At 47.1% G+C, this 16,906-nt stretch overlaps 1 protein-coding gene across 2 annotated transcripts in view; it reads right to left on the reverse strand.

Annotated features, from left to right (window-relative positions):
- Positions 1-16,734, reverse strand: part of TOM1L2 (target of myb1 like 2 membrane trafficking protein) — a 50,499-nt gene extending 33,765 nt beyond the window's left edge. Inside the window, exons 1-3 of one of the 2 annotated variants that reach the window (XM_042863992.1) lie at positions 6,022-6,058; positions 4,539-4,642; positions 4,068-4,188 (exon numbers count right to left, since the gene is read on the reverse strand). In XM_042863992.1, coding sequence (XP_042719926.1) covers positions 4,068-4,188; positions 4,539-4,642; positions 6,022-6,043 — 247 coding nt within the window. In that variant the 5' untranslated portion in view covers positions 6,044-6,058. Of the gene's footprint in view, positions 1-4,067; positions 4,189-4,538; positions 4,643-6,021; positions 6,059-16,655 lie in introns of those variants that run through there. The other variant, XM_042863993.1, reaches the window with a different exon arrangement.
- Positions 16,735-16,906: the final 172 nt, after the last annotated feature.

A 16,906-nucleotide genomic window follows, 5' to 3' on the forward strand; every position in this document is an offset into this window, starting at 1 on the left:
AAGCAAAGTCCTACCTTCCCTCCTGGTTTAACGGTGAGCACGGAGGTTTCCAGGCAGAATCAGTTATCCCACAAACTCACCACCTTCAGCCCACACAGATGGGCAGTTCCACAGACTCCTGACTTGCCAGGAAAATGTCAGCTAATTCCAACTTAAAGCCCTCAGATACCGCACCGTATGAGGTAGGAAAACTCCCCCAGGCTAACAAGACCACCTTCCTGGAAGTTCTACAGGAAGAACAACCTATGGCACAGCTGCTGGAACTCACTCATGGATGATTGCATGAGTAGCATAACCACAACTTCAGATAATCAGTTGACAAGAACTATTTCCTCTTTGGGATTTCCTTTTAAATCAACACAGTTCTGCCTAGCGGTGCCTAGAACACCCCATTACATTTTCACATTTTTCACTTGCAGCATTCAAACCCTGTCTGTGTTGCTCTATCCACATGCAGAAAGGCTGCAAAGTTCAAGGTGAAGCCAGTGGCCAAAGAGACCCAAAAAGCAGACCTTCATGGCAAACAAGATCTTTTCTTCCAAATCACTCTAGGTTTTTCTATGGATGCCTGGTATCCAAATAAAGCAAAGAAAAGCTTTTATTTTCCCTAATATAAAATCAACAAGGAAAAAAAAAATCTTCTAAATATCTTAATTCACAAACAAAACCGCAGGTACCATCTTCTCCAGCTATCCTTCTGTCTTTACATCACATCCCAATCTGTCCCCCAGAACAAGGCAGATTTTGTTTTAGAACGCCGGGCTCCAAGGACTTCACACTTCTCCTTTTCTGTTTACCAACAGTGTTTTTCCATTAACATTTTTATCACTGTGACTGCGCACAGAGATGCCTGCAGGCCGTAATTACGGGACATTATCTGGAAAAAGACAATGTGTCTGGATAATTCAGGTTTCAGAGACTTGTCAACACCAGCACAGTGGCTAAAGCAGCTGCACCATGAAGGCAATTACAGAGGGCTGAGATCAAACTGCGTGCAAAATCCACACGGAGAGTGAGAAGCCATCTACCTTCAGAATGGAGAAGACACCGACATCAGAGACATCGACAGCGGGGTTGAGTGCACTCTCAGCACGTTTGCAGATGGCACAGAGCTGTGTGGTGCAATCAACACACTCAAGGGAAGGGATGCCAACCAGACAGGCTGAGCAATAGGCCCAGGAGAACCTCAAGAGGTTCAGTAAGCTCTGCACCTGCATCATGGCAACCCCTGCTATCACTACAAGCTGGAAAGGATGGTGCATGGCCCTGCCAAAAAATGACTTGGGGTAGGCTGGATATAAGGAAGATGTTCTTTATGCTAAGGGTGGTGAAGCACCAGCACAGGGTGCTCAGATGAGGTGGTGCCCCATCCCCGCAGACACCCACGGTCAGGCTGGATGGGGCTCTGGGCACTGATGGAGCTGTGGGTGCCCCTGCTCAGTGCAGGGAGAGACCAGACAGCCTTTAGAGGTCCTTTCCAACTCAAAACATTTTGTGATTCCATGACATGATGGAAAAGGAGAGCATTCAGCCCTCAGCCTGCTGTGTTTTGGTTCTGCAGGGGCTCTCCATCACTACGTAACAGTGCTCAAAGAACTGGCATGCTAACCTATGCGGCTTCCCTGCAGCCAGGCAGCTCTGCTGTGGGGCTGCAAGCAGCAAATCTGGGTCAGGCACGCTACAAAGAGGGAATGACAACAGCAGCAAGTGCTGAAGAGACTAAAATTAGCTCCCGACTCCTGTTCAAATTAAACATCACCAAGGGGAAAGGAGCTCATTTCCACAAGACAAGCGTATGTCTTAAACCCACACAGGCTCCCCCATATTTTACACTAAAGAACAGAGACAAAACAATAAAATAAGCATAAAGGCAGTAACCAAACATGGCTGGAGAAGGGGGATTTTGCTCTTCCTCCCATGGCTGCGGGGAGAAATAAGAATGAGGTTATTGGGGACCACAGCCCAATGTTCCTGTGTGCAGGATGCAGCAGCATCACTTCGCTTCATCGTCCCTGCAACATGGCAATTTCTAGCAGGGAGCAGTGCCACAAACACGCTTTGTCAGAATAAACCTCAGCTAAACGGGTTTTACAGGACCAATGAATGAATGGGCTGCAAGCACTGCTTGGTGCAGGATCAGCGTTTTCCACAATCATTTTTAAGACGTGATTATAGCAGAACCATAGACTATGAATATTGCTAAGCCGCTGCCTGCTGTCAGACGCTGTCAAGAACACACAAATTTTTAAATATATTTTTACATTAAGAAAACAAATCAACTGCCCAGATTCAGGAATATGGTCTGTTTAAGGCATAGCCTCTCATTCTGCATCACTGTGCACATAAATCCCTCGCAGCCTGGGTGACCACCTCCAGCAGAGCAGATGCAGGGACTGTTCTTTTAAATCTCTTTAAATATTAGAGGGTTTTTAATGTTAAATAGAATGTTTTGCTAAGCAGCATGTACTGCATGGAGGTGAAGGCAGATCACGTTCTACAGCAATAAAGCTTTATGTACACTGCAAGAACAAAATGCACCTAATGAAAGTGGCTGCTACAAGCAGCTTTGCATGAAGCTGAATTCCCAGAAAACGTTGTGCTACTCTGCCTCCACTCCTCTATAGAGAATCTCCCCCAGCAGATCCAAAATACAGTGAATTATAAATACTCAATATCCAGTGCAGTATTTACTGGATATTTCAGAAGCTGTGCATCTCCTCAAAGCTCTTTCTCAATCAGCAAATAGACACGACTGAGAAAATCAATGGCACTTTGGATACTGGTGCAGAATGGGGAAGGAATGCCACGCAAACGCTGCACATACTGCTCAAAAATCACCAGCTCCCCAAGCTCAACCTCACTGAAAGGCATATCAGTGGCACAAGGGACTCCGAGATAGGACCAAAGGAATTCCAGGATAAAAGTGTTCAATCAGAGGAGGAAAATGGCTCATGCTCGGGCATGGTTCCAGCAGCACATCTCCCACATTAAAGCACTGGCACAACCGGGTGAAAAGCTCTCCAAAAAATTGTATCTGTAAAAAACAGTGATTGCAGCCCTGCGTAACCAAAAAGGCCAATCTGTAGTGTTGCACTAGCTGCAAATCACATTACATGAAAACAGGAGAACTGTGGTGGTTTCTGTCTGAATACCAGAGTCTCCTGAATGAACAGATCTTTGTGTTCAGAGAAATCACAGCTTTCTCTCTTGGGTCTTTTCCAGATGTTACTTCAGAGACTGCTGCTTCAAACATTTGGGAAGAATTACGCACAAAAAAGCACCTCCTGTTAACGCAGGAAACGTGCACATTAATGCACTGTTACCCAGATCCAAAAGCAAGGAAGTTCTGATTACAAATTCCTCCCCTCCTTCAGCTAAGAGCTGACTTTTGGCATTCGAATAGCATGAAACATCCTTTCTGCTTGGTCTTGGAATTTCAGAAGATTGCAGATCTGAAACCTTTGTCTTATCTCTTAATAGTCCATCTGCCTACCAGTGGTGCTCCAAGGCTGAAATTAGAAAATCAAGCTGTCAGATGTGTCACATTTCACTTTGCATAACACGCAGCAGCAAACAGAAGCAGCCACAGTATTGCAGGTTCTTACTGCCATCCTGCTGGATTGCAGCTCAGCAGGGCTCTCAAAAAACAAGGGCAGTCAACTCAGATCAAAGCAAAACACTTTCACAGAACAGGCAAAGGTCCTCTAAGACAAAAACCAACCAAACAAACAAAAAATCCAGTTTTGCAAGTGACACAAGGGAAGCTCACAAGGGAAGATAAGCTACTGAATGAGATGAGAACATCTCTACTCCGAGCTGTAGCTCGTGGAACTGCTTTATGTCAAAGAATCGTTACAGAATCAAGCAACTGCTCTTGGCACTCTTGCATTCACCAGCTCCTCCACGGCCTGCATGGCACCAGCAGTGAGCCCTGAGGGAAGGCCACGGGGACACATCAGCAGTCTGAGCTGCACAAAGATGATATGGAAGCTGCTGGGCATTCATGTGGCCACTGCTGTATTCAAGACATCCTGCTTGAAAGACAGTGACACAACAGAACAACACACCTGGATCTAACAGTCTGTTCTTCCTTTCTCTGCTTTTGCTTTTGAAACGAGCCACAGGCACTTGGACATCATGACGACCAACAGGAGGGTGGGTTTTTTTTCCCTTCTTATCAAAACGCTGCTATTAAAAAAATAAATGTGAGTCATTGGAGATTATAGATCGAAACTCAACTCTTAAGTGCTTTGCTCCTTAAGAACTGCCAGTTTCTTTGTAAGAAAGCACAGCTCCAAGAGCGTTTTTCAATTAGCCACCTCACTGCTCCAAGTCCTTTTTTTTTACATTCCTTATTTCACACTGCTCTGAAAATGCTGAGCTTCACACTTCCAAAGAAAAAGGCAGTCAGCTAGAACAAACGGGCTCAATCGGAGCTGCAAAGCATTACAGGAAAACGTGATTTGGGTTGTACTGCTGCAGCACTGGTCACCCGCTATGACTGCCGTGATTTTTCAATTGATTTTAGCTATGCTTACATCGAAACTCTTTGGGATGAAGTCATCTACCCTCCACTCACTGCTTTGCCAGAGTTTCTGGGGCTGAATAAATGAATAATCATAGCCCGTAATGACTGCAGAGTCTACATTAAAACAAAATAACAAGAGAATCTGAGGACACGCATATGTGCAACCGTAACGAGTTTTGAGCTCAAATGCTGTCTGAAAGCACAGGAGACTGGGAACTGCCACTTCTCCAATTAACTCCTAGATTTCCTCCTTTTTGAAGCTGCTGCCCGCATGCCAAACTTGTTCAATCCAGATCACACTTACCTGCAAAGATGAATATGTAACACACAATTATTGGGGCTTTTGAAAGAGCACGTGGCATTCACAGCCATGTTCCAACACCCTGTGATTTAGATGCGCTGCAGAAAAGACATTGCTCAACATCCCCCAGAAATTCAGCCTCTTAGGAGCAGGACTCTACAGCTGATTAATTGAGCACAGCTGTGCAGCAATTTCAGCAGCAAAGCAAGGTGAATGGATTAAGCATATTAAACAAATATTAGCTGCTGTATAACAAAGGAGATTTTTCCTTCATACTTGGATCACAGCATCACCTGATTGAGAAGAAAAGCAAAACAGAAATCCTTGTAATATTACCCCAGTAGGCAGCAGAGCCCGAGTTTACCACATCTCATAGGTCTCGATGCAAATGTAGCTCATAAAACCAGGCTGACCCTACAGAGCTACAACCATCGCATTGGACACAGACGGGCAGCCTAGCCCAGGCAGTTCCTGCACTCAGATGTTGTTCATCCAAGGCACAAATGAGGGTTTAGTCACAGTCCCTAAAGGCATTTGGAGACTGCATCCCGAGCAGAACAGCGTGTTTCTATGGAATAATGACTTTTGTAAGGAATCTTCTCTGAAGTTTCCCCATCAGCAGAAATTGTTGCTGCTGACAGCACACTTTGCTGCGTGACGCGTGTGTAAGTAGCTCTCTTTCCAAACAGATGGCTGACAGACTACTGCTTCTTTAAAGCAAAGTGAAATCCTCCCAACTTCCTCGTTCTCAGCTTAAGAAAAACAACAAGAACTTCCTCCCATGAACGCACGTCCTTAAAGCCAACCTGTTGGCTGTGCACACAAATGCTTGTCCTCCAGAGCTAGGGCAGCTGGCAGCTCCCAGCTCAAGGAGCCAATATCAGCACTCAGGGCCGCTCTTCCCTGACATTCTGCTTACAGTGACGTGCTTCCTCACCTCTCCCAGCAGGGACCATGGTGACTTCCCTGTGTGACCACAAGCTCAGGGCACTGGGAGCGCAGTGCTGCTCCACAACCAGCACATAAGCACGTGTGCACATCAGCAATCAGCGTGCTAAAGCCTTCCATCAGAAGCATCAAGGCGGACTGAAAGGATATGCTCTGTCCTAATGGATTGTAGTGGGTTTGAATGGAGATGTTTATGGGATGATTTACTGCTGGGGAGCAACAAATCCACGTTCCTTTTGGGCACCTCGTGATGGATGTCCTCCCATGACGCCGCTCTGACAGCTGCCTGCTCTGAGCCATTGCGATCCATCAGGCAGCACTTCCCAGCATCTTGTTATCGCTGTCCTTCTCTAGATGAGAGGCACAAAAGCATAATTTAAGGCCTTTCAGGTGATTCAAATGTTTTCCCTCGGATCTGCCCTTCCAAACTAGACCACGGCTGCTGTAACATGGCTCCATTTAGGAGAACTTACCAGCACGGCGCTGCTTAAACTCAGTGCACTAGGGCAGCTATCCAAAACTGCTCCTTTGGCCACAGAAAGGCAGACCGTGCTGTGTTCCCAATCACGCTGGCACACAGCCACTTCCTCAGACAGAACTTGGATTTTAGATGAAGGACTTTTCTGTTGTTTTCATGTACTGAAGGATTTTGGATCATTGAGAGCAGCTACTCTGAGAGTTCTTTCATTGAGAATCTCAGCTATTATAACAGTGCCATCCTGAACAAGCACCAAAAGTATAAAACTAATTAATAGCCGAGTCTTTGGCTCTCCCCCACTGAAAGCAAAAAGGAAAGTGGGAAGTTACCCAAAGATGCTGAAGAAGTTGTCTTTTTCCAAATATCCCTTATGTGCTGATAAGTTTTTCTCACCAAGAAAGACAACTCACTGCAGACAACCCCCATATATGACAAAAAACAAACCAAAAAAGCCAACAAAACAAACCACAGCCTCCATTCATTTTATTAACCTTAACCTGCAAATCTGAGGGAAGGGGCAGCTGGAAGTGATGTCTTCCCCAGCCTCGTTGTTAGCAAGTATGCCCAAAGGTTCTGTTGCAGTGGATTTGCTGTTTGTAAGAATCACACAGAACAGCAGCGTTGCAGCTTCTCACAAAGCGTGCAAACAGCTTTTGGAAACGTTACCACCAAAAAAACGCAGCAGAATGGTATCCCACATGTGAAACAGACAAATGCCTCTGAGCAGTACAACGCTGCATGGCGAGGAGCAGGCAGAGCCCAGGAGCCAGGCAGAGCAGCGTCACATTGCCACATGCCAGCAGCACAGCAGGCTGCGTGCTGCCCCATCCACTGCCAGCCAGCAGGTACAGGTGAGACTGGAAGAAGTCTGTGCAAAGTTCTGGATGATCAGTGTGTCAGTGAGCTCTGTTTGAAATCTATCAGCTCTTGATGGCTAATTTTGTACTACATGAGTAAAGCAAGTTCTAATAACTCACTTGGGACTTCACTCCAGTACTTACAAGCTACGTGCTTTTCATATTCATAAAACAAAACTAATTGCCTTTCATGGATGAAATGTTCCAGGAATTTTTAATCCATGGCAGCTGCAAACTCTAAAAATCCATCCCCATATATTTAAGACTCTCCCTCCCACCCACTCACGTGTAACACATTTTTGCTCCAAACAAACTATACGACAAAGATAACGCACCAGGCTCCTACCTAAGTATTCTTTTTCTTTTCCACAGGTTACTCCTGACATCAATTGCTCATATTCTCACATACTTACAAAGAACTGAAAATGCTGATTACATTTAGCGAGGGGGATAAAAAAGGAAAAATCTTTCAATTCTTTAGCAGTTACAAGTTTACCCCTTAACAGCAGCATGCTACAGGCAGACTTTTAAGCAAACATTCATATGAGCTAAATAAAACGTGTTACAAACAGAACAAGACACACGTAGCATGGGTCTCACACACATTCCCATATCCAGCAACCCTCTGAATCCCTGGCTACGAAGGTGAGAGCTGTGTCCTCTGCACCACTACAGCAGTGCCACATGCGCAGCTTTCGAGGGCTGACAGCTCAAGTTTCCTCGTGTGAAACGCTTCCATTTGCTTTTCAGTTCTGCAGCCTTCCTTCACACTGCTCACAAGATGACAGCAGGGCTGCACAAGAGGCAGCTAGCTCCTACCCCCCTGAAATTCTCTCAAACCTCCGCGGCTTGAAGCTCAGCGCCTGGAATCCACTAAACGTTCGCTGCAGGAAGAAGGGGGAGCTGGCTGCTTTCTGCAAGGTAGCAGGGAAAGCTGCTGCCAAGGCCGCTCTCACTGGAAGTGCCCCAGTGCCAGCTGCCCCTTCCAACGAGCCAAGCTCACTCTTCCTGCAAAAGCTGAGAGCTAAATGCTTCCAAGCGATCCGCTGAGCAAGTCTGGGAGCAAAGCAGGCAACAAGATGTGAGCAGTCCTGTCCTGCGTGGGCAGAGAAACGTGTGTTTCTCAGTCCATTCTTACAGCCGTGTTTTCTCATGTGTCTCTGCTGTAGGTAACCCTGAAAAAGACTGATAAATAGAAAATGTAAATTCTAGAAGGTCAGATCACATGCACTGCACTGTAACTGTTTCTACTAAATGACAGCCAAACGAAACCAATGTAGATGTATCAGAGGATCGCAGTGTACTCCTTGGTAAATAAACATATTGGTCTTTGGATGGGTAAAATTCTGGCTAGAACACAGATTCTGAGCATGTATACATGGCCTATTTATCGTGTGCAGCAGGGAAGCAAATCCCAGCAAATGGAACGGGCTGACCCAGCGTGTTCTGACAACTGCAGCCTACAGGCAGAAGGTCACACTGCACTGTGAACATCACCAGCTCCTGCAACCTGCAGGGCCCCAGCTCTGCTTACAGCTCGCTCATCAGCGATGCTGGAGGAAAGGCAATGCCTCACCTACAGGGAACCTCGTGAGCGCTGCTGCTCCTGCTTGGGATGTGCGTGGGACCCAGCAACTGTGGACAGTGAGAGCCCTGCCAGCTCTGCTCTCTGCTGGGCTTCTCCTGGCCGTTCCCTCCTGCTTTGGCACTGAGCAAGACCTCCTCAGCTTCTTTTAGGTTCTCCAAACAGCAGGTTGTTTCCCACGTGACCAGCAGCCGTACAACGATGCCTCTTACGAACGAGTGCCCTGCAGAAGGGTGACAATCTGGCTCCTCTTGGCCTGGAGATGCCTCTGCAGGCCAGCATGCATGCCATGCTTCAGGGGGTGCAATGCATGACATACCTCTCCAGCTGCAGCAAGACCACTGGCACCCTTTAAAGAACCTGCCTGGCCAGGGGGTTCTGCAACACACACGGACTATGCCAGGCTACTGGCATGGATGGGTTGTAAAGGCAGTTTTAATTACAGTAGCTAAAGCCCACACATGATCAAGCTGCAGTGTCAGAAAACCACCAGAACTCAACACTGACCCATTTGAGTTGTTTGTTGAACTTTAATCACTTTCCAAGTCTGACAGCTGCTCAAACTTAATTGCTCATTATGCTTGTAAATAAAAACTGATCTCACTCGCTGATTAGCCAACCATCTTACAGTTGCCATAACAACTTCTTGTCTAATAAGTGATTTCAGATTTCCCATTATTTGTACTACTGGAGAATTTCACAAAGGTCTGAGATCGCTCCTTTCACTAAAATATCCTTCTAATTAGAAGAGAAAATCAGTAGAGAAAGGGCAGCTCAAAGATCATTTATTTATTACAGCATCTTAAAGATGAGATAAGGGTACCCCAGAACCAAATATATGCTGGATCTTGCTCAATTCCTATCCTACAATCCTCTCATTGTCATTCATACCTGCAGCCTATAGCAATCAGGAAAACATCAGCCAGCATTCAAGCAGTAATTAGTCACAATGCAGAGACCAATTCCAAGGTTTGCTCTAACGGATATATTCCAGTAAAGTCTGCATGTTGTTTTTCACTCCTAATCTTCAATTAGGAACCCATTAACTGGTTAAGTTCCTTAACACTGTATTGCCTGAGATTGGCACTTGACATTTGGGGCAGGATTACTAATTAAAGCCTTACAGATGTCTGAAATAAATTCCGTACCTTGGTTAAGTATTTGGCCATCACAGTTTAAGTAGAAGGGCTCTGCTAAAACAAACAGACATATTTGGAAGTCTGAAAAGACAAAGCAGTGGGGAGCTGTAACTGCTGCTGGCCTGTAGGCATGTTACAGAATGAAGACTTTCCAATTTTGCTGGCAAAGCTGCTGAAGCTTGCAGTTCATTTAATCTGCTCAAGGTAGCTCTTTGTGCATATAGGCAAGGAGGGACATCCTTTTCCTTCCAAGAGGGAAATAAATGCAGTAAGCTGTAACTAAGACATACCTAAAGTTCCTGAAAAAGCCAGGAAATACCTGATTTTTTAAAAAGATTTTTTTCTGCATTTACTCAGCTGCACAAGAGGTGTGAATTCCTCGGTATCTGGATCAAACACAAAGCTTGTCTTACTGAAGTATTCCATGAAAATACAGAGGATGCAACGTGTCCAAGTTAAAAAAAAATCCTCAGCATTCCTGACTGCACTTGGCAGGCAACAAAGTCTTTCTCGCCTCAAGACCAAAAAGCTGGTGCTCTGCAAAGTCCTCAGGGTTCCAGCGCCGTTTGTAACACCAATACGTGCCTCTCCCTTGTGCATGGCTTCTTTGACCTGAATTTGAACAAAGAATTCCTTCCTGAAATAATGTAAGCCAGAAGGCTGCCGAGGAGCAGCTGGGGGCTCTCAGGCAGCATGCAGGCTCACAACCACCAAACCATCCAGCGGGCCTCCCTGGATCAGCTCGTCACCTACTGATGCTCCCTGAAACTAAGCTGCAAGCAGGGAGGCACTGAACAGGTAGATGCAGACCCATGGTAAACAGAGCCTACACAGAGCTGTGCCAAGAGGCAGCCAAACACACAGGGTTACATACAGTTACCCGCGTTTCCTCCTTGGTTTTGAGATGAGTTACTATGTTACTACAGTGCTTCCAACACAGGAGCTGAATTCCTTTGCACATCCCCTCCTTCAGCAACGGAAAGCATACTTCTGAATCAGAAGATCCGGCTCCTTGAGTTCTGTAAAACATATTCACCCCCAGCAAAGTGCCTGCTCCATGGGGCAGAGCACAGGGGAGTGCAGAGCCTTTGGAGCCCAGTTCCATGTGCTCAGGAACCAGCAGCCCCAAAAGGTCCCTTTCCAACTGACTGTAACTGAAAGGAGCGAGCAAAACAACTGGGCAGCACTGCCCGCAGAATGACTAAGCAAACACAGAAGGCAAGGCCTCAAAGATGGGCTTTTTAACCTCAGCAGCAAGTTTGTTCCATGCAGAAAGCTGGGGCTGCAAAGGAGCAAACAGCAGCAGGCTGACCCAGCAGAGCCATCGACAGACGTGGGGAAAAAGTGCATTTCTTGGGCCTCTGGGTTCGCTCTGTACCACAGCAGGGCTCTCAGCACGCTTCCCACCAAACGTGTGTGCTTTTTAATCACTCATGTGCTGCACACATTTTGAGACCAAAACACAAAGTGTGACGTGCTTCACCCAGAACCAAACACCCAGCACCAGATGAGGACAGAAGCAGCCAGGCCCCACAGCCCCCAGGCTGTCCCCTGCAAGGTCACCATGCGGCCACTTCTGCCAAATGTGCTGCTGCTCCTCTGCTGGCCACGAGCGCTGTGGATAAAGCAAATGCCTTCACTGCCTTCAAAAGATGCTAAATTCAAAACAGAGCGGGTGATGAAACCAAAGGAAGGGCGGGCTGATCTAAAGGTGTGCTTTATTCTGCTGAGGAGAACATACAGTATGCTTCTTCTGTGAAAACTGAATGGATGAAATCTGGTCCGTGGAGCTGTGCTGACAGCGTGTCTTTAGTTACACGTATTGCAAATATATGGCTCAAAACTCTGCTGAGTGCATGCACAGAGTGCTACCGAACTGGGAACGTGCCGTCCTCATGCTGCAACCCTCACGTACAGACTTCTATTAGAAGCATATGGAATAGACATTTAAGTCCTGTGCTGGAGGAGATAAAACTGCATTACTCAAAAATACATGCTATAATGCCTTCGTGAACTCCAATCTGCTTTTGTGGCTATAAAATAAATCCAGTCTTAGGAACCCAGCATTAAATGGTATTATACTAATTATCCAGCTTCACACACATATGTAGTTTCTCCAAGTTTCCAGACTCGTGACTCAGTATTTATTTGCTCCTTTAAAAGCAAAGATATCCATTTTCATATTTCATGGAGATTTTCCTTACAACATAAGCCATTATCATGAAGTGAAAGCAGATCCAAATAATCTTATAAAACTAAAAGCATTTTATCAGGCTCTCTTCTGCATGACAGGCACAATTCCATCCAAACAGCAGGGGCTGGACGGTTAACAACCACCAGCTACAACACTTGGTGCAAATGGACCAAAACCCTGAGAACAGCACATCCTGTGCCCTCATCATCATGGGCAAAGCCAGCAATCACCTTCTGGATGCAATAATGCAATCCACGAGGAGAGAGATGATTCAGTGCCCAGCAGCATCCCTCAAACACAGAACGTGAGCAGTCCCACAGCCTGTGGTCACTGTGTGCTCTCTGAATGCTGCACCCCAGTCTTATAGAAATACTCATCTAAAAGATAACTTTAACTTCCAGCACAGCAAAATGTAAGTTTATTCTGAAGGTAACTAAGGCAAATGGGGCATGTGAGCCACAAAGCATGGGGTAATTCTTCCTACAGCATTACAATGGGTTGATCCCTGCAGTAAATCTACCTCTGCATGTAGTTATTTGGTTAGGAACCACTTTGCTGTTCTAACATTCACACAAATCTTAAGACACGCGAAACCTGAGGAAAGATCTTAAGGTTTTGGGCTTTTTTTAAGGAAGAAAGGAAAATGAAAAGTGCACACCTTTCTCATTAAAAAAAGAAGGGGGAGGGGGAACAAAGCAGCAGCTCTGGTAACAGCACCGTATTTACTGTCGGTTCAACAACTTTGAATGGAAAGCGCAAATGCTTTGATAAAAATCAATTGAACTGCCTCAGTATCGGGTCAGTGAAGTGCCTCTGCATCCTTTGCTGAAACCCTGTGGGCTGCTGAAGCAATATTCCTCATGAAATCACTGCCTGCTCTGAAAACAAGCTCCTAAGCAAGAGCCTGGACAAACGGCCCTCATTCAAACCCCATTTCTCCAACAGGAACCAAGGCGCAAGCCAGCATTTCCCGATCAACAACACCCTCACCCCAGAGGTCACGTTCATTTCTATCACTTTGTTAAAGATTAACTTGCAGGTCTCTGTGCAATTCAGGTCTGTTCAGGAGGCTGAGAGCCAACTGGAAGGCAGTTTTAGCAGCCCACGTGCCCATCACATGGAGCCACGAAGCAAACAAAGCACGTCTGTCTGTCCATCCACCTGTCCCTCCACCCATAGCACATCACACACAGCACTGCTGGGCTCAGCCCCGTGCACACAATGGGCTGGGAGGCGAGGAGTGAGCTTGGCTTCACACACCTAAACACTCCCCTGAAATGTTCCCAAGGTCTCTGGGGTAACAACAAACAGTTGATGTAACTGGGTTTACTCTTTCCTTACACATAAACCATGCAGCCTGTACCAAACCAGCAGTGTCAGGAAATAAAAAACCAAGTTACCAGCACTGCATACTCTTGTAATTCATTCAGTTTAAATCATCGAAGAAGTTTGCACTAACCTACACTAAGGATATTTGCTCTGGCAACCTTGAATAGAGTGGTGACACTTTAAAGATGGCTGCCTCAAGAAAGGAAGATAAAAGTGCAATTTATGGCAGGACGTTGTATCTCAAGGTAAATTCCTGCTACTGTGATTTGTGGCTTTCTCTGCAAGGCAGCCTCTCTCCAGATATCAAGCATTTTGTCTTCACGATTTAACTACACATCTTTCTCCATTTTCCCCCTCACTGGCAGGGACCTTCGCAGGGAGCTCCGTCAGGAAGCACTGACCTCAGGCTAAAGCAATGCTGCGAGGTGACACCGGAGAATTCTGCATCTGGTGGGACCTGGAAAAGCTTCATCCACTCACAAAGCCTTTGAGAAGTAGCTGATGGTGCTATGTAACCCCAGATGAGATTTTCAGCTTATGCATGAATATTGCTATTACCTCCCCTTCCTTCAACTAACAGGTAGAAAGCAATACAGCAAGAGCAGGTTTAAGATCAGGAATGCTGCAACAGGTGCCTGCTTCAACTAACAGCTCTCCCAAAACAGCTTGGCAGGGACCCTGCTAGGGGCAAAGGGTCAGCTCAGTCTCCACAGGTCAAAGAAAGCATTAGAGAAAAATTAATGAGGTTTGTCCTCGGTAGCTGAGCTGGTGTCTCACACAGGCAGTTTTATCAGCCAACCATGTTTATCAGCCAGCAGAAATCAGGTAGCTTTCAGAGACGTGGAACCTGGCTCCCATCTATACTGGCACTTCAGATGCAAGACATTCAATCCATCTCCATTACAAATCCTCTGAGCTCATCCTAGCATTACTTTCTCACGTTAAGCAAAAGAGTTAACATAAAAAGCCTGCCTGGCTTCAGACATTATCCAGATAAAGAGAAGGAGGAAAAGAGAAAATCCCATATATTCCCTCTCTCAGCTCTCCCCAAACCTTCTCTGACATCCTTGCTCTTCCAGACCTGGCATTTACGCAGAGATGTTGCCCAGCCCTATGGAAATCTTCATGAGATGCTCTGCTACTTCCTGGTGACTGATGGACCCACAGGACCCTCTGTGCTTCTTCCTTATGGTGAATGCTATGGTAAGTGCTGGGTCCTGCTTGAAAACATCATAACTGTACCTTACACAATATGTTTAAATGGCAATACCAAATTAATTACCTTCTTTTAAAGAACAAAGAAATGTAAGTGAGAATTATGTCCTACAAGTTCATTGAAAAAAAAAAAAAAGCTCTGGCTACACTGGGCAAATAGCAGTGTCTGAAAACAAGGCGTGCTTTTGTCTTTGCTGTTGTCTCAGAAAACTGGCAGTGATATGAGAAACAGAAAAAAAAAAAACTTCCAAAATAAAATTTGCAGCTCTGTCTTCCCCCAAGGGATGAAAAAACATTAAATAGTAACTGAATTATGGAAGCTGTGCTCTGAGCCCCTCACACAGACCTAACCCGATCCTCCAATGCAGGATCCCTCTGAGCTCTGTGTCAAAAGCCTTTGTGTTGGCAATGTCTGCTCATTCAAAGAGAGCAAGGGGACATCAGAGCTGTGCAAACCTCGGCACTCCAGAGCTAGAAAGGCAAGAGGCTAGAAAAGCATATTCTACCATTAAAACCTCTCAACAGTAATTAAGTCCTAAGGAAGCCCCTTTAAACCACTTACTGATGCTAAAAGAATCTGACAATAAATAGATCAGAAATTATCACCCTCAGTTAACAATGCTCAATGCAGAACGCTTCTCCAAGCAGCAAAGCAGCCAGCTGTCTTGGCAGATGTTATCAGGTGGCCAAGCACAACAATGCAAACTCACTTTAAAAATCATGGCCAACTTTCACTGTTCTCAGTTTAATCCCCAAACTCTCAGCACTTTTCTGCTAAAAATACCAGCTAGATACATGGTCCATATAGTCTGACAAAGCAAGAGTCCAGCCGCCTTTGAAGCGTGTGAGACTCACCCAGTTAAGGGCCTTGAGCTCTGCCATGGGCTGTCTGCACGCATGGGTGCAGAGCTGCTAAAAAGGAACTTCTGGGTTTTGAGGCCACGAGCTGCTACTCAGCAGAATATTTCCACTTTAATTCCCAAAGACACGAATCCCCCGTTATTTCATAAGTTAATGTTGAATAGCTATAGCCTATACATATTATGCCACGTATAACCACTAGGTAAGTCATCAGAATTACTGTTGTTTACAAAACAAATGACGGAAACTGGGAGTGTGGTTTCACCAGAGAGGGACTCCAATGCAAATGCATACAACTGAGCATTGCCTTGGCTCCTGGGACCACATGCAACGGTACCCGTGCTGCAGGAATCCAAGCCAGACTGCTCTTCTTTCCCACCACAACGTGGGGGAGCTTGTATTCCTTCAGGGTCTGTGAGAAGCAAGTAGGAAGCCATGACAGCCAGAGATGAGTGACACAGCCCTGCAGGAATGGAACTCAGGCCTTCTCCTGTGGCCCCGGCATCCCAGACCAGAACCAGACCTGCCACAGCTAAGCACAGATACACACGTAAGAGAGAAAGGGCACACACAGCAAGCACGTGGCAGGCCCTGCAGGGGGGGCACATTCCCAACAACCCGCCCAGCACCACCAAAGCAAGAGCCCAAGCACAGTCCAAGCGCTGGGCCGAAAGATGAGTGTGTGCACCTCTAACCCGCACCGCTCTCCCAGTACAGACACGGGAGCCGCAGCCCCTGGGGATGAAGGCAGCTGGGGCAGCACAGGGAACGTGCCCTCTGCCATCACCCACCCTGAAGCACTCCTTCCCCACATCCCACCCGAAGTCCCCACGACTCCCTGTGGGCCCACGGCCCTTCACGATCCCCAAAACCCCCACGAAGCCCTACAGCCCCTCAGAGCCTGCACGAGACACCGCGGCCCACACCGAGCCTTTCCAAATCCTCACAGCCCCATCAGCCTCCCCCACTTCCAGACCCCCTCCGCAGCCCCCGGAGATCCACCGCCACCACAGAGACCCCCCCGCCGTTCCACAGATCGCATCCCGCGCCCCTCCCGGCGCCTCCCGGCCTCCAGACCCCCCCGCAGGCCGCCGCCGCCGCCCCCTCCGCGCCTTTCAGTTCAACCCCACAGCCCGAAGGACCCCGCTCCCCGGAAGCCCCCAGCCCCTCCGGTGGCCTCGCCGGCCCTGAAGGCTTTACGAAGCCCCGCCGCTCCTTACCGAGGCTCTGCCCCACCGGGGTGCTGAACGGGTTCCCCAGCAGAAACTCCATCTTGGGATGACAACAAACAGCGGCCCGGCGGCCCTCCCTCCTCCTCCCCCACCCCGCCCTGACTGGCAACCACCATCACCAACCGTCGCTCGCTTTGCCGGGCGTGGCCCGCCTCCTTGCAACCCATTGGGCTGCGCTCGCAGGTTCCCTGATGCCATAGGTTCAAGAGCGTGCCCATCACTGTCAAGCGACGGGCCCG

Source organism: Lagopus leucura, unplaced genomic scaffold (genome assembly GCF_019238085.1).
Source record: "Lagopus leucura isolate 7727_CA_CO unplaced genomic scaffold, USGS_WTPT01 Super-Scaffold_760, whole genome shotgun sequence".
Taxonomy (NCBI): Eukaryota; Metazoa; Chordata; class Aves; order Galliformes; family Phasianidae; genus Lagopus; species Lagopus leucura.